This window comes from Heptranchias perlo, chromosome 4 (genome assembly GCF_035084215.1).
Source record: "Heptranchias perlo isolate sHepPer1 chromosome 4, sHepPer1.hap1, whole genome shotgun sequence".
Taxonomy (NCBI): domain Eukaryota; kingdom Metazoa; phylum Chordata; class Chondrichthyes; order Hexanchiformes; family Hexanchidae; genus Heptranchias; species Heptranchias perlo.
In genome coordinates this window covers 86,094,914-86,113,253 of record NC_090328.1, presented here as the reverse complement: position 1 = coordinate 86,113,253, position 18,340 = coordinate 86,094,914, and the positions used below count along the sequence as shown (strand labels likewise).

The 18,340-nt window shown below is 45.9% G+C and overlaps 1 protein-coding gene across 1 annotated transcript in view; it reads left to right on the top strand.

The window, feature by feature from the left end:
• Positions 1–18,340, top strand: part of LOC137320546 (coiled-coil domain-containing protein 192-like) — a 73,826-nt gene that overhangs the window by 43,319 nt on the left and 12,167 nt on the right. Inside the window, exons 5-6 of the mRNA XM_067982230.1 lie at positions 6,563–6,619; positions 11,959–12,091. Of these exons, the coding sequence (XP_067838331.1) occupies positions 6,563–6,619; positions 11,959–12,091 (190 nt within the window). The remainder of the gene's footprint in view (positions 1–6,562; positions 6,620–11,958; positions 12,092–18,340) is intronic.

Genomic DNA, 18,340 nt, shown 5'->3' with positions numbered 1-18,340 from the left:
CCAAAATTGGCTCAGTAACAGGAAACAAAGGGTAAAAGTCGATGGATGTCTTTGCGAATGGAAATCCATTTCCAGTGGTGTGCCACAGGGCTCAGTGTTGGGTCCCTTGCTGTTTGTGGTATATATTAATGATTTGGGCTTGAATGTAGGGGGCATGATTGGCAAATTTGCAGATTTGGAAATATATCGCCGTTCCTTCATCGTTGCTGGGTCAAAATCCTGGAACTCCCTTCCTAACAGCACTGTGGGAGAACCTTCACCACACAGACTGCAGCGGTTCAAGAAGGCGGCTCACCACCACCTTCTCAAGGGCAATTAGGGATGGGCAATAAATGCCGTGTAGTTGATAGTGAAGAGGATAGCTGTAGACTCCAAGAAGATATCAATGGTTTGGTGGAGTTGGCGGAAAAGTGGCAAATGGAGTTCAACCCGGAGAAGTGTGAGGTAATGCACTTAGGGAGGGCAAACAGTAAAAGGGAATACGCAGTAAACGGGAATATAATGAGAGGGGTAAAGGAAGTGAGAGACCTTGGAGTGCATGTGCACAGGTCCTTGAAGGTGGCAGTACAGGTAGATAAGGTTATGAAGAAGGCATACGGAATGCTCTCCGTTATTAGCCGAGGTATAAAATACAAAAGTAGGGATGTAATGATGGAATTGTATAAAATGCTGGTAAGGCCACAGCTGGAGTATTGTGCGCAGTTCTGGTCACCCCATAACAGGAAGGACGTAATTGATGTGGAGAGAGTGCAGAGAATATTTACAAGAATGTTGCCAGGGCTTGAAAATTGCAGCTACGAGGAGAGATTAGATAGGCTGGGGTTGTTTTCCGTGGAGCAGAGGAGGCTGAGGGGTGACATTTTTTTTATTCGTTCATGGGATGTGGGCGTCACTGGTGAGGCTGGCATTTATTGCCCATCCCTAATTGTCCTTGAGAAGGTGGTGGTGAGTCGCCTTCTTGAACCGCTGCAGTCTGTGTGGTGAAGGTTCTTCCACAGTGCTGTTAGGAAGGGAGTTCCAGGATTTTGACCCAGCGACGATGAAGGAACGGCGATATATTTCCAAGTCGGGACGGTGTGTGACTTGGAGGGGAATGTGCAGGTGGTGTTGTTCCCATGTACCTGCTGCTCTTGTCCTTCTAGGTGGTAGAGTTCGCGGGTTTGGGAGGTGTTGTCGAAGAAGCCTTGGCGAGTTGCTGCAGTGCATCCTGTGGATGGTACACACTCCAGCCACTGTGCGCCGGTGGTGAAGGGAGTGAATGTTTAGGGTGGTGGATGGGGTGCCAATCAAGCGGGCTGCTTTGTCCTGGATGGTGTCGAGCTTCTTGAGTGTTGTTGGAGCTGCATTCATCCAAGCAAGTGGAGAGTATTCCATCACACTCCTGACTTGTGCCTTGCAGATGGTGGAAAGACTTTGGGGAGTCAGGTGGTGAGTCACTCGCCGCAGAATACCCAGCCTCTGACCTGCTCTTGTAGCCACAGTATTTATGTGGCTGTTCCAGTTAAGTTTCTGGTCAATGGTGACCCCCAGGATGTTGATGGTGGGGGATTCGGCGACGGTAATGCCGTTGAATGTCAAGGGGAGGTGGTTAGACTCTTGTTGCAGACGGTCATTGTCTGGCAGTTGTCTGACGTGAAAGTTACTGGCCACTTATCAGCCCAAGCCTGGATGTTGTCCAGGTCATGCGGGCTCGGACTGCTTCATTATTTGAGGGGTTTTGAATGGAACTGAACACTGTGCAATTATCAGCGAACATCCCCATTTCTGACCTTATGATAGAGGGATGGTCATTGATGAAGCAGCTGAAGATGGTTGGGCCTAGGACACTGCCCTGAGATGGAGGTGTACAAAATTATGAGGGGCCCAGATAGAGTAGACAGGAAGTACCTCTTTCACCTAGCGGAGAGTTCAAGAACTAGAGGACATAGATTTAAGCTGATTGGCGGAAGGATTAGAGGGGACATGATGGAAATTTTTTTTTACCCAGAGGGTGGTGGGTGTATGGAATTCGCTGCCCGAATTGGTAGTAGAGGCAGGGACCCTCAACTCTTTTTAAAAGTACCTGGACCTGCACCTAAAGTGCTAAAGGCTACGGACCGGGTCCTGGAAGGTGGGATTAGAATGGGCACCTGCTTGTTCTTCGAGCCAGCACAGACATGATGGGCCGAATGGTCCCCTTCTGAGCTTTGTCTTTTCTATGGTTCTTTCATGTGGCGTAAAAGAGAAGGCCCGGTAATTCCGGCCGCCAGGGGTTGAAATTGGAGCTCTGGAAAAATGGAGGCCCATAGCCTCCTTGAAAGATTTTAATCACCAACCTGGCTCCTGGGAACGGGTTGGTTGCCCGCCCCTCTTCCTAAACCGGAATTGGGCGGGTTGGATGTGGGTCCGAAATGGTTGCAATTTTGAATGCCCCCCGCCCCCAACCCACCCGTTTTCCCCTTTTAAAATCGTGCCCAATATCTTTATCTAGGTGCATCTCCCAGTTTACTTTGTCAATTATTATTATATTTTGTTAATAGAATTAAGCAGTGAATTTACACTGGGAAATGTTCCAGATAAAATCTGTATTTGCTTATACACTTAATTTCCCAGTGAAAACTTGAATGAAAGAAAAACAGTTGAGGTGATTTATGGTATATTTACATCTGAGAATCTGTGTTTGTTTGGTAGATAAGAGTACTCTCTTGAACATTGACTCCTGAAAATGACAGCAAGAACATGTCTACTGACCAAAGACTGATAATATGTAAACATAACAAATATCAAATATAACTTGTGTACAAAGGTTAAGTTCAACATGTTGCAGTTGAGTATTTTTAATTGTGACTTTCAAGTTCTTCCAAATGAATGGTCATCTAGAAAGATATGTTTCCACACGGAGATCCAGTTCTCACAGGATTCTAATCCAGTTTCATTGAGGAATCACAATTGTTTATTCCTAAATTCCTGAAGTTATTACAAATTAGACCAGCATTAACAATTAAAAGAGTCTTAAGTCCTAAACATTTAAGATTTAGGCTGACACAGTAATTTATTGCAAAAACATAAATCTATATCTGTATAGATATCAATATCCATATAATGGATCCCTTAAAGGGACTGCCGCAACCCACAGTTTAAGTTTTTAAATATACTTACCTGGATGTGGAGCCTGGAGGAGCAAGAGTGCAACTCCCAATCTTATATTCAAAGATTGCAGGCTGCTGCTGGACTCCGACCCCCCTCCCCCCCCACCACGGCCACCGCTACCTCTTTCCCCCGATCACCGCTACCTCCCCCGATCACCGCTACCTCCCCCCGATTGCCGCTACCTCCCCCCAGCCACCGCTACTCCTCCCCCCCAATCGCTGCTACCTCCTCCCCTGGCCACCACTATCTCCCCCAATCGCTATAAATGTTTAACATATACAAACACTTCTGTCCATCACACTTTCGATGCCCATCACACTCCAGACATCACACAATGTCCAACACAAATTTCTGTGTCACATTTGAAAAAAAAACAAAGGTAGCATATGAAATATACTGACAAACTGACCAGTAATACAAGATTCCAGAGCCACAATGTCTGCAGCCTCTCAGTTGACCTCTGAATGAACTCACCCAGTGTTTATTTATCAGTTGGACTTTGCAGGTTTATCAGGACACAATAAATTTTAGTGGCAGAGTTATACATTTTTAACATGGTATGATGTTCCTGTCATTATAAAACAGTGCATCCTCCGACTTGCTGGCCTAAAAATTTGGACACACCCATTTTTTGGGGGGGTCGATCAGGTCGGGAGATAGTGGTGGCCGGGGGTAGGTGGTAGCAGTGGCCGGAGGATAGTAGCAGTGATTGGGGGGAGGGGGGTTGCACTGTTGATCGGGTGGGGGAATCGTTATCCGGTAGCGACCCATGTTCTTTGGATGTGAGATTGGGAGGTGCACTTCTGCTCTTCCCAGCTCCACATTCAGCTGGATAACCTGTTAGGCCGTATATAGCCCTGGTTTTCCTGAGTACATCCAGCGTTGGCAACCTCAAGGCAAACCAATTTTGCACCAGGGGCCTCAAACAAGTGTAAGAATTATTTGTATATTATTTGCTTATTTGCATATGCATACGGTCTAACACCTGTTTCAGGTGTGGGCATTTCACACTGATTTTTTGGCCTTTAGCAATATGGCGGTCGGTACACCTCCAACTCGTAATGAGCGTGCACTTCCTGCCTGCCTTATTGGAGGCTTAGGTGGCCGTTTAGCACCCGAAAACGGGCACTGTGCGATCGAATTTCTAAGCCACTGTGAGCAGTATCTCAGGAATCTCACTGGTAATATATTGAAAATGGTAAGTGTGCAGTCATCACACTGTTTTATATCTGTAACAAAATCATAAAAAGAGAGTAACTTAATGCTCCCTGCCTCTGACCTGCACTTGAAACTGACAAGCAGAAGTCTCTTTCCAAACAATTATACTCTGATTCACTTTAGCCTCTCTTTACTTATAATTTAAACTTTGTAGCCTTAGCCACATTAAAAAAGAAAGAAAAACCAGTCCAACCTGTAACTGACCCAATCATTGACTCCATGAATGCAGAGCAATTACACTGTGTTACCTTAAAGGGCCATATACTTACAGTTTAGCAGCAGGATAATACATTATGTATTATATGGTTTAATCCTCCTGTCCTTACGAAACAGTACACCCTCTGACTCACTGTGATAAGTTCCATGGGAGTACATGCAGTGTACACAGATGTCACACTCCAGCTGTCACAGTTTGTTACAGATGTAAAGCAATCTTAAGATGCTGGCTGCTTCTGAGCTCCGAATGGAAACTGACAAGAATGACACAGAAAGCATGATGCCAGTGTGATGGATAGAAAGTGCATACAGACATACCTTCTTTATAATAGTATTCATGGAAAATTGGATGATAGAATGTACTGATAAGGGTGGTAGAAATTTGGAGCTCTCTTCCGCTGGGTCAAAATCCTGGAACTCCCTTCCTAACAGCACTGTGGGAGAACCGTCACCACACGGACTGCAGCGGTTCAAGAAGGCGGCTCACCACCACCTTCTCGAGGGCAATTAGGGATGGGCAATAAATGCCGGCCTCGCCAGCGACGCCCACATCCCGTGAACAAATAAAAAAAAAACGGCAGTTGATGCTAGCTCAGTTGTTAATTTTAAATCTGAGATTGATAGATTTTTGTTAACCAAAGGTATTAAGGGATATGGGGCTAAGGCAGGTATATGGAGTTAGGTCACAGATCAACCATGATCTCATTGAATGGAGGAACAGGCTCGAGGGGCTAAATGGCCTTCTCCTGTTCCTATGTTCCTAATATGTTCTCTTTGCCTAGCCCTTAGCTGACACTCATGGAAACTCATCACCATGTCTGGAGGCCCCCAAACCAAGCTGAGAATTACACACGCACCTCACTTAGCTAAATCCAGGCAGTTTGGGTGCAGGTTGGCAGAGCCAAAGTTTAGTGACCCTCAAGTTTACGAAGTGGTATTGGTGGAGTTTAGCCAGCCAAAACCATGCAGTCTACCAGCATACCAGCAAGCTTCCTATACAGTCTGTCCAGCCAAGATCGCCCTACCAATTAGGGCATCGGCTTTCAGGTTATCTATAGCCAAATAGGACGAATCCTACTCTCAGTGGTCGGTCTATACCTATAGGTTCTGTATGTATGGCAGACTGGCTGGTCAATCATCAACAATGCCCCAGAGTCCTGTAGGCCTGCTTGGCACAGCTACTGGATTACTAAGTTTACCACGTTGGGCTGACTTAGTTCTGAACTTTCATCATCACCTATGTTCTCTTGGAGTGGGGAGAGAAAGGGAGGCAAGCAAGGTCTCCTTTGACCCCAAGGAGACCTTGCTTGCCTCCCCTTCTTTCCCCAGCTCCAAGAAAGATAGTTGCCAGTTAGTCATTAGATAACTAACAAAGGAAAGTTTGAGCCCTTGCAGGACAGCAGGTCACGTGAAGTGGGAGTTCCTCACATGCAGCATAATGAGCAACACAAATATAAAATAATAGGGTACGCTGTGTGTTCCTGCTGTGATCGAGATGATTCACTCACTGATATATCCCACATGAGCAATTGCATGTGGTGGAGAGTTCTTATTGTGATGGACCCAGGATCTGTCTAGTTTCAAGTGATGATAAATTTTATTTTTTTATGTAAAATATTAGCTAGCTCAAAATGGACAGATTGTAATTGGTTTCTGCAAACTGTTAGCTGTAAAGAGTTGCTGCTGTTTTTCTGTTAGTGGGTGAATATACACTACAACAGCTGAAGTGATTACACTGTCAAATTACATCAGGAATTTGCTTCAGGTTGTGAGATAGGATATTAGTAAAGAAATAAGATACTCATTTCATATTCCTTTGGTTGCTGTTTTAAGAGAGATGTCTAAAATAAATGGGTTACTGTCTCCATTAAAATACTAGACAGAATAACTTGATAGAAACAAGTGTTCATGTGATAATATTGCAGAGTGTAATTTCCAGGCTATATTTCTTTGAGGGGGGGTATGTTTTATAAACCTGCTTTTCTTTTCCTTTTCATAGTATATCCAGAGGTTAGAAGCAGAAAATAAATGTGTTCAAGAACAATTGGCACAATTAGTAAGTAGATTAATTTTACTATCATTCTATCTAACTTCTTTACCAATATATTTTACTTGAATCTGCAGGTTTACAAATCAAATAAATGGTTTTAATATCTAGAAGTTAATATGTTCCTTTGTATTTGTCAGTGAAATTAATTGCTTCTCAAATCATGTGGTACAAGATTAAAAATTATTATTATTAACAAATCTTGCAATTTGATTATCAGAATCTGGGCACGATTTTATCTTCAAAGTCCGGTTGCGTTGGGGGCGGGGGGGCAAACAAAATCTGGGATTTCCGGAGCAGGAAGGAATCCTGGCTCCAACCTGCCAAAAAACACGCATGACCCAGACCCATCTGGGTGCATGCGCGGTTCAGGAACCTGGATGTGCAGCGGGACGATATTTAAAGCAGGAATTAAAGTAGTTAAACTCATTGGAATTGTGACTAATCTTGTTATTGATGCCGGGAAACGATTTCAACGCTGCCTCAACGTGTTTCCTGTGCTGTGTAACACCATGGGAAACTAGGCAGGTTGCAGCCGGCAGCCATTTGGCCATTTAAATCCCTGTTTGACAGATGATAAAAGGTGAGTTATTGCAGCAGGGCACTCAGTTCTCTCAGACAATCTTTTGACTGGGAGTTCTTTGTGTGTAGACTGAAAATTCTTGGTTCTCATTCAGAATTGTTTTGTTTAACATATTTACCTACTTTTTGGACCCCCTCAAACTGACAACATCAGGATGGGGGGGTCGCAATGGCTGCATTCACCACTACATCTGAGGAGGAGGAGGAACATCACCATCCGTGGCAGGCATGGCGTGCACTTCCGCCACTTGCAGCTCCACAACGCAGAGGTGCGCCACAGGGACCTGCAGGAGAGCAGAGAGGGGAACAACTGAGGGACCGACATCGCAGAAGGCACTACCCTTGTGAGAGGGCCTACAGACCGAGGCTCAGCTTCCTGGACCTCTGAGGAAAAGTGCCTACGAAGGCTCAGAATGAGTCGCCAGGTGGTCGCAGACATCTGCAGCCTCCTTCATGCAGTGCTGCCTGGGCCTGGTGATATCGCATTGCCTGTGCAGTTAAAGTGACCACTGCCCTCAATTTCTTTGCCCTTGGAGCCTTCCAGGGCGCCACCAGTGACATCGCCAGGGTCTCTCAGTCATTTGCCCAGAAGTGCATACGACAGATCACCGATGGTTTGTTTCGCAGGGCGTCCCACTACGTCAACTTCCCCGTGGACGACCTCAGCCAGACGGAGAGGGCAGCGGGTTTCCACTCTGTGGCTGGCTTCCCACGGGTACAGGGTACAATTGATTGCACGCATATAGCAATCCGAGCACCTCGACACGAACCAGGACTGTTCATCAACAGAAAGGGATATCGCTCCATCAATGCGCGGCTCGTTTGCGACCACCGGAAAAGATTTCTTCACGTGTGTACCAGATTCCCAGGCAGCTGTCATGATTCGTTCATTCTGTGGGAATCCAACATCCCGACCCTCTTCCATGCACCAAATAGCCTTAAGGGCTGGCTCCTTGGGGACAGGGGATACCCTGGCTGCTTGTGAAGCTAGGGAGTCACTAATATTTGAATGATTCTCATAAAGACATATGGAAAGTGAGGATTGTCCAGTCCTCAGAGCACCTGGAAAGAGCAGTGCCGACACCAGCCGCCTGACCCCTGCACAAAACAGTCCTACAACTACACATAGACCCACTGTAAACCCACCCACTGGGTGGCATCAAGTCTCACCGTTCATGTTGAAGCACATGAAAGGGCGCTATCATAGTAGGTACAGCCCATGAGGAAGCCATTCGGCCCAATGTGCCTGTGCCGGCTCTTTGAAAGAGCAATCCATTTCATCCCATTCCCCTGCACTTTCCCCATAGGCTGTAAATTTTCCCTTCAAGTATTTATCCAATTCCCTTTTGAAAGTTACTATTGAATCTGCTTCAACCACCCTTTCAGGCCGTGCATTCCAAATCATTACAACTCACTGCATGAAAAAAAGGTTTCCTCATGTCGCCTCTGGCTCTTTTGCCGATCACATTAAATCTGTGTCCTCTGGTTACCGACTCTTCTGCCACTGCAAACAGTTTCTCCTTATTTACTCTGTCAAAATCGTTTATGATTTTGAACACCTCTATCAAATCTCCCCTTAACATTCTATGTGCTAAGGAGAACAACCCCAGTTTCTCCACATAACTGAAGCCCCTCATCCCTGGCACCATTCTAGTAAATTTCTTCTGCACCCTCTCTAAGGCCTTGACATGCTTCCTAAAGTGTGGTGCCCAGAATTTAACACAATACTCCAGTTGAGGCCTAACCAGTGTTTTATAAAGGTTTAGCATAACTTCCTTGCTTTTGTACTCTATGCCTCTATTAATAAAGCCCAGGACCCTACATGCTTTTTTAACAGCCTTCTCAACGTCAAAGATTTGTGTATGTGCACTCCCAGGTCTCTCTGTTCTTGCACCCTCTTTAAAATTGTATCATTTAGTTTATATTGCCTTTCCTCATTCTTCCTACCAAAATGCATCACTTCACACTTCTCAGCATTAAATTTCATCTGCAATGTGTCTGCCCATTTCACCAGTCTGTCAATGTTCTCCTGAAGTCTACAACTATCACCCACCCTAATACTGAACCTTGGGCAACACCACTGTATACTTCCTTCCAGTCTGAAAAACAACTGTTCAACATTCTCTGCTTTCCATTCCCTGGCTAATTTTGTATCCACGCTGCCACTGTCCCTTTAATCCAATGGGCTTTAATTGCAAAAGGCAGTCAAGAATGGGCAAGACGTGGCAGTAGTGATGAGAATGCTAACATTTAATGTGAATTTAACTAAAACCAAATATAAATGAAAAACATGACAGTCTGTCAGACACCCTTGTACATGCCCTTTTAGATCACCAAACCTTTGCCTTCCTCTTCCCACTTCTTCTATGTGCTGCATCCCCTGTGGCTGTAGCAGGGGTAGCGGCAGGTTGCTCTTGTTCATGGCATGATTGTTGAGATGCTTTGGGCTTTGGAGCCCGTGAGGGCCCCGCCAAAGACTGACCACCTGTACCTGTGCAGGGGCAGACTCCGCCTCCTGGAAAGGAGGCAGCATTATGGGTACTGGTTGACGGGGAAGACAATGGGTGAGACGTGGGAGCGATTTGAGTTGCGTCCCCGCTTCCGTGTCCCCATTCGCCATCATCCCTCTCCTGGGCCAGGGCCACATCACTCCTACCACCCTGCTGGACAACAGCTTGGAGGACATTTGTGTTGCCTTAGAAGCCCACTTGTAAAGTTTCTGTCTGCCTGATAAAGGTGGCAGAATGTTGTTCACCCTGAGTCCGCACAGCCGTTGTCAGGGCTTGAATGGACTCATTTGTGAGCCATGCTTGAAGCTCAATGGAGGCTGCCATTCTCTCTATCGCAGACATTCCTGTACTTACCTGCACCACCAGTCCACCAATGCAGGAGGTGGACTCCTCCATCCTCTGTGCTATTGTGGAGAGTGCGTGTGGCACCTGTTCCAGTACCTCGCAAATGTGCTGCTGGCCCTCGATCATTCTCCTTTTAAAGGATGGCCCCCGGGGTTCAGCATCTGTGTCCAGCTGAGCAGAGCCTGGAGAGGAGTGCTCCCACCGACGCAGACTCTCCGCATCTGCCCCTGCCACCAGTGTCTTTTTGTGCTCACTTGTGTGTGATGACTTACCAGGTGCCGACCCAACTAACTGACTACTAGGACTCACCGAGGTGTGAGTATCTGCCCTGGTGGATGGCTCACTAAGATGTGACGCTGCGCCCTCAGAGGCCAGGAGCTCCTCTGAGGAATCGCCCTCTCTCACTTCGGCCGCTGAAGGTCCTGGAAGAGGACAGAAGGCAATATTAAGCATCGTCACAGATGTGTAATGTTGTGATGAGCATACTGAGGTATTCAACATGCCAATCATTAATAACCGCAATTCATGTTGTGCGTGACGAATGTAAAAGTAGTGTCACCAGACGTTTGTGGGGTGCCATTCTCGGCATCCCCAACAGCCAGGCATTCCAGCGTCCGGCTGATCTGCAGGACCTCTTCCTTTGTGAGGACCACTATTTGTTGTGGCCCTCCTCCAGTCCTCGCCCTCTCCTGTGCATTTTGCGCTCTCTTCTCCTACAAGGGGAGAAAGTACAAATGTGTGAGTGAGTGAGGGTGAAATGGTCAGCTGATAAATGCATTGCTTTGGGTGAGGCTGACCATGAAAGAGATGCATCAGGGGGTGACTATCAGACAGAGACATCACATTGGATGAGGATTGGGGTATGTGTTAGCGGTGGGTTCACAAATGGGGAGGTGAGGAAGTGCTGAGTAAATGAAGGCAAGTTGACGATGAGTGTTAAGTGAGTGTGAAGAGTGTGAGGGCAGAATGTGAGGGGGGTGGTGTTGATGTGCACCACAGAATGCAGGAGAATCAGTAAGTGTACTCAGCTTTCGGACGCCAAACCTGGAAGCCACATTAAGGGCCACCAATTAAGTCACGATCGCGTGGGGATCTGTAATGATTTATTTTTCTGGTTTGCCTCCCATTAACCCCCCCCGCCGCAGGTCAATCAAGAAAGGCAGACTTGTCAGACTAAATGGTCTCTTCTCATTCCTAAAATACTTTCCACTTCTTTATGATCTGTGATTTGAAAGACAAGGGCTGATTGTGACCCTGCCCACCCAACAGAACGTACTGAGTTCCCAAAACGTTCCCACCTGCCTCCATCTTAACAGTGCAGGAGTTTGGGATGGCACTGTGAAGATGGTCAGTAGCAATTTAATTCGGTCCTTGGGACTCTCTGTTCAGGTGAGCTGTTGTTGCACGCTGCCAGAATCGCGCCCGGCTTGGAGTATGAACGAATTTAGATCTTACTTTCCATTGACCAGAATGATCAGATTCCCACCAGGTGGGTTAGGGTAAAATTATTCTCTACGACTTGAATGTATAAACTAGGCTGACACTTCCAAGTAGTCCTGAGAGTACCACATTGTCAGAGGTGCAGTCCTTCGGATGAAATGTTAAATCGAGGCCCTATCTGCCTGTTCAGTTGGACATTAAAATCCCATTGCACTCTTTGAAGAATGGCAGAGTTCTCCCAGTGCCTTGGCCAACACTGCTTCGCTAACCATCACTACCAAAAACAAATTCATTGGTCATTCAACTCATTGCTGTTTGTGGGACCTTGCTGAACACAAAATAGCTGATGTGTTTCCCTAAATAACAACCATCACTTCAAAATAATTAATTGTAGGATGCGTGGATTGGAGAATCAGTGCCACAGTGTTTATTTACCCTATTATGTGACATGGAATTTTTATTTTAATCAAGAAACAGAAGCACAAAAGAAATGTGAAGAATTTACAGATTCAGCTGGCTCAAGTCAAGCAAGATGCTGCAATTGGTTTGATGGAAGCAAACGAGAGAATACAGACATTGGAGAATGAAAATCAATTTGCCAGGGGTCAGTATGACAATAATTATGAAGCAGCACTATTATATGTGGGTTCATTTACTGTTCAATGACAGAGCTCCCTGTTCAGTAAGTGGTCCTGTAATTGAGACTGATAGTAACTATATTATTTCACATCCACTGATGATATTAATGTTCCACACTGCTGCTTTGAACATTACAAAAATACCATTTAACAAGGTGCCCTGCTGTTTTTGGAGATTGGGAACATTCAGATCATTTATGTGCTTAAAGGAAACATTATTGAACAGGGAAATATTTCAAATATAAAACATAAAGACCTAACATTGCCAGATATTCTGAATAAAAAAAAAATCACGAGTATATTTTCCTACCTGGTAGCAGATATTTTAATCTGCTTTAACCCTCACCCCCTCCCTCAGTAGCCAGACATCCACACACTCACACACAGGGGTTCTCCCACTGATCTGCTGTCACTTCAGTGGAAGAGTCACAGAAACCCCAGAAAAACAACGTAAATGCCATTTATGACATTTACCCACAGTTTCCACAGCTCTTCCGCTGAGGTTACAGTGGACAAGCGAATGAAACCCCATGGAAATTCACTCCCAGAGTTTCTTGCTGCAATTGCGCCTCATATTGTTTAGCCGTGGAGGGAAAACTGCCCCTGCTGCTGTTCTTCCGCTCCTGACCTGGGTGCCCCCTGCGCTGGACATGGGTGATCTTGTTTGGACAAATGTAAGGAATCTTACAACACCAGGTTATCGTCCAACAGTTTTATTTGAAAATTTGGGGCAGATGTAAATTGTGCTCCAAACCAGGTACCGGAGAAAATTGTGAAGAAAGCCGGGACCGAGCTTATATTTTGGTGTAATTCTCAGCCATTCTGCTAGACTTATGCCAGGGGTGTACCAGAAGAGGTGCAGATATTTGATCCCGATGTGGCAACTTTGCAGGAGCTTTGTATGTCTTTGTATAGCCAGGAGATGGCAGCACTGTACTGACTAGAGCTAAACTCTCATTAATCGATTTTTCAGTTTTGAAATCTTGAGGTTTATTTTCCTGTTAGTGTTAACAAAAAAATCAGTGCAATTATAAAGTGGGTTCCCCCTACTTTATACTGACACTGACTTTTTCACTAACATTAGCAAACAGCAGAATATATGTCTCTTTACGACTAAGACTACAAAAAGAATGTGGGGCTGATTTTAGTCTCTATTATATGAGACATGTTAGTTTATGGGGCATAAGGGAGTGGAAATTTGGCAGAGATACATTCCACCAGATCTCTGCTGAGTTTGTGGTCCACGTGTTTCGGTCTAAACAGCGGAAGCAACATGCTATAGACAGAGCTAAGCGATTCCACAACCAACGGATCAGATCAAAGCTCTGCAGTCCTGCCACGTCCAGTCGTGAATGGTGGTGGACAGTTAAACAACTAACAGGAGGAGGAGGTTCTGTGAACATCCCCATCTTCAATGATGGCAGAGTCCCTGCACGTGAGTGCAAAAGACAAGGCTGAAGCGTTTGCAAACATTTTCAGCCAGAAGTGCCGAGTGGATGATCCATCTTGGCCTCCTCCCGAGATCCCCACCATCACAGAGGCCAGTCTTCAGCCAATTCGATTCACTCCATGTGATATCAAGAAACGGCTGAATGCACTGGATACAACAAAGATTATGGGCCCCGGCAACATCCCAGCTGTAGTGCTGAAGATGTGTGCTCCAGAACTAGCTGCGCCTCTAGCCAAGCTGTTCCAGTACAACTACAACACTGGCATCTACCCGACAATGTGGAAAATTGTCCAGGTATGTCCTGTCCACAAAAAGTAGGACAAATCCAATCCGGCCAATTACCGCCCCATCAGTCTACTCTCAATCATCAGCAAAGTGATGGAAGTTGTCATTGACAGTGCTATCAAGCGGCACTTATTCACCAATAACCTGCTCACCGATGCTCAGTTTCGGTTCTGCCAGGACCACTCGGCTCCAGACCTCATTACAGCCTTGGTCCAAACATGGACTAAAGAGCTGAATTCCAGAGGTGTGGTGAGAGTGACTGCCCTTGACATCAAGGCAGCATTTGACCGAGTGTGGCACCAAGGAGCCCTAGTAAAATTGACGTCAATGGGAAACGGGGAAAACTCTCCAGTGGCTGGAGTCATACCTAGCACAAAGGAAGATGGTAGTGGTTGTTGTAGGCCAATCATCTCAGCCACAGGACATTGCTGCAGGAGTTCCTCAGGGCAGTGTCCTATCTTCAGCTGCTTCATCAATGACCTTCCCTCCATCATAAGGTCAGAAATGGGGATGTTCACTGATGATTGCACAGTGTTCAGTTCCATTCACAACCCCTCAGATAATGAAGCAGTCCGTGCCCGCATGCAGCAAGACCTGGACAACATCCAGGCTTGGGCTGATAAGTGGCAAGTAATATTTACGCCAGACAAGTGCCAGGCAATGACCATCTCCAACAAGAGAGAGTCTAACCACCTCCCCTTGACATTCAACGGCATTACCATCGCCGAATCCCCCACCATCAACATCCTGGGGGTCACTATTGACCAGAAACTTAACTGGACCAGCCACATAGATACGGTGGCTATAAGAACTGGTCAGAGGCTGGGTATTCTACGGCGATTGACTTACCTCCTAACTCCCCAAAGCCTTTCCACCATCTACAAGGCACAAGTCAGGGGTGTGATGGAATACTCTCCACTTGCCTGGATGAGTGCAATTCCAACAACACTCAAGAAGCTCGACACCATCCAGGACAAAGCAGCCTACTTAATTGGCAACCCATCCACCACCCTAAACATTCACTCCCTTCACCACTGGCGCACCATGGCTGCAGTGTGTACCATCTGCAGGATGCACTGCAGCAACTCGCCAAGGCATCTTTGACTGCACCTCCCAAACCCGCGACCTCTACCACCTAGAAGGACAAGGGCAGCAGGCACATGGGAACAACACCACCTGCACGTTCCCCTCCAAGTCACACACCATCCCGACTTGGAAATATGTTGCCGTTCCTTCATCGTCGCTGGGTCAAAATCCTAGAACTCCCTTGCTAACAGCACTGTGGGAGAACCTTCACCACACGGACTGCAGCGGTTCAAGAAGACAGCTCACCACCTTCTCAAAGGCAATTAGGGATGGGCAATAAATGCTGGTCTTGCCAGCGACGCCCACATCCCATGAATGCATAAAAAAAATTTAAAAATCAGCTTCATAATAATATTCAAATGATAGTGACATAATTTCACTGTGCAACTAATTTACCATTGCCATGCTGAAATATTTTCATGCCCATAAGTAGTGGACATGCACAGGGTCAGTAGGCACTGAGTTGTATACAGAAATAAGTTTGGAGGCCGAATAATAAGATACAGTGAACCATCTCAAGGCCATTTCTGACACTACTTTTCTTAATTTCTTTTGGGGTTTTTTTGTGCTGCTCTCAGGTTCTCACATACCTTTGTGGCAATTGTTTTGAGGCTTCTTTTTTTCCCACCACCATTAGTACCACTGGTAGGTTTCCCAGTGGGAATCTTCCTTTCCAATCTTTGTGGAGAGAGAGGCAGAGGACCAACAGAGAGATGCCAAGCAAGTCATGCTGCATCACTTGCTGATGCCCTCACACCTGACAGAGGTGCACATATCTCACTTTTGGAGAGGGCTAGTGCATGCAGAGGTTTCTATTCCCAAGGCAAATGAACAGCAAACCTGATGGCATAGAAATGTAAATGCCAGGCTAACCTTAATGCTGCATGGAAGCACTCCAATCACACAATGTTGTATTTTCAGTGACACTGCATGAAATAAGGCATCCCAGTATGGTTCAAGAGCGAGCATTGTCTGCTTGGCTGCACCTGCCAAGATGGTACCAACCATATCTGCAGACATTGATGAACCTGCCTGGAGAGCTGCCTTCATAGGCTCCAAGTTAGCAGAGAGGCAGAAGTAGAGCTGCTGCAAGGACATCTGCAGCTGACATGCAGCACAGTTTTAACACAACCACTGTAATGGACTGTAATGGACACCTGCAACCTCCAGTTTGCCTCCACCTCTTTTCTCATTTTAGAAATTTCAGTTGCTGAGAAAAATGGAGGCAGAATTTTTTCAGAAAGCATTTTGAGCAATTTATGGGGAAAAGATAATATAGTAAAAGATAATATTGTTGGGCCAATTTTGCAATTACAGAATTACAAGTTTACATAGGTGATTTCTATTAGAAACATGAACATAGGAATTTATGGTTGGGTTTCTCCTCCCTGAGGCATTGCTCCAGTGGGATGAGACTTCTTCCCACTCCTCCAACCCCACTAGAATCCTGACCCAGTTTCTTTGGCTCAGGGTCATTTTATGCACAGGGCAGGCAGACTCTCAGCAGGATTCCCACTGCTAGGAGAGAGCCTGTCAGGAGTCTGGGAGCGCCACAATAGGAGCAGGAGCATCCCGAGCAACCAGCCGTGCAGGGGCAAAGAGTGAAAAAGAAAAGGAAGGAAAGACTTGCATTTATATAGCGCCTTTCATGACCTCAGGTCGTCCCAAAGTGCTTTAACAGCCAATGAAGTACTTTTTGAAATGTAGTCACTGTTGTAATGTAGGAAATGCGGCAACCAATTTGTGCACAGCAAGGTCGTACAAACAGCAATGAGATAATCTGTTTTAATAATGTTGGTTGCGGGGAGCTCTGCTGCTCTTCTTTGAAATAGTGCCATGGGATCTTTTACATCCACCTGCAAGGGCTCATCCAAAAGATGGCACCTCCAACAGTGCAGCACTCCCTCAGTACTGCAGCTCAGTGTCAGCCTAGCTTTTGTGCTCAAGTCCCTGGAGTGGGAGGATGGAAGATTGATGCAAGATAAAAGCATCATGGAAGCTGGGTGGAAAGCGGGCACAGCCCTGCATGATACGCTGTGGGTGATCACACACCAGTTGCACATTAATGGAATGGAAGTTCTTGTGATTCACAAAGACAGTTGGGACATGTGAAGGAGCCCGCAGGGTCACATGGGTGCCCTGGACTTGGGGGAAGCCTGCAATCTGCGCAAACCCCAGAGCCCTATTCTGCTGTTTCCAGTTGTCTATGGGGAAAGCGATGAAAGTGTTTGCTTTAGCATCAGTCACCTGCTTTAATCAATTCAGGGACTGATGTTACTGATATCCCCTGTTGCAGCCTGGAAGGAGCTGAAGGCAAAGTTCAGGGCTGCAGTGACTTTGACTGGAACAGGCAATGCAATGATAGCTGTGGCAGTGGATTGCAGGTCTTGTTTGCAAGAAGCAAAACAACTCCGTGTCAGCCTTTCTAAATAAACCTCCTTATGCACTGCTCCTCCGATAAATGCAGGTATGTCATCCTGGGCCTATGCACTCTCTTGGGAGGTTAAGAATTCCTGCAAGCACACCTCTTTCTATCTGGTCTCCCTGCAACTGCAAGCTCCAGCTCTATCTGTTCGATCCTCCTGTAGCTGGTGTTTCTCTTCCTCTAGCCAGAGTGGAATTGTCAGAAGGATCCCCATGTAGAAAAAAGTAGATTGCCTGAAGCCCCTTAAGGTTTCAGGAAGTCGTACAGCCATTACAAGCACTGTAAGATCATTTAAGCTGCCAAAATCTGCAAAACATCTCCAAAACCCTTGCAACTTTTAAAATTAGAGCAGGTGAGTATCTCTTTAAATAGTACTATAATGGCTGCTTGCTGACCCTTACTGCCCATGGTTTGTGGTCATGTTGAGGAAGTAACAGTGGCAGCTCTGATTGGCGCTGGGGATTTCGGACATTGGTTGACTCCTGTTTGAATATTTTAATTAGCCCCCCGCCTGTTTCTGGTGGCAGTGCTGGCTGCCTAAATCGAGGTCCGCACGAAAATTAGAACGGACAGACTTCTAGCAATAAGTCAGCATTTATTTTCCTGATTATCATCTCTCTACCACCTTGTTTACAGGTAGCGAGATGGAAATCAGCCCCACAAATTTTAATAGGATGCAGTTATAAAGCATTGTGATTTTATAATTAAATTCCACAATTGTTCCCAAAAAAATGAATTCTAAATTAGGATTGAGCTCGATGAAACACGGAAACATCAACATGAGCATTATAGCAGTTCAGGTACAACACACAGCTGCTTTCCCTGTTTGGCACAGGGAGCACATCATGTTTTATCCATACTGATGGGTAAGTGAAGGTGTATTTAAAGTGCACCTTCATCCACCTTTATTACACATAGATGGCTGAATGAAGTTCCATGGGGTATAGATATTGAGGACGCAGCTCTTAC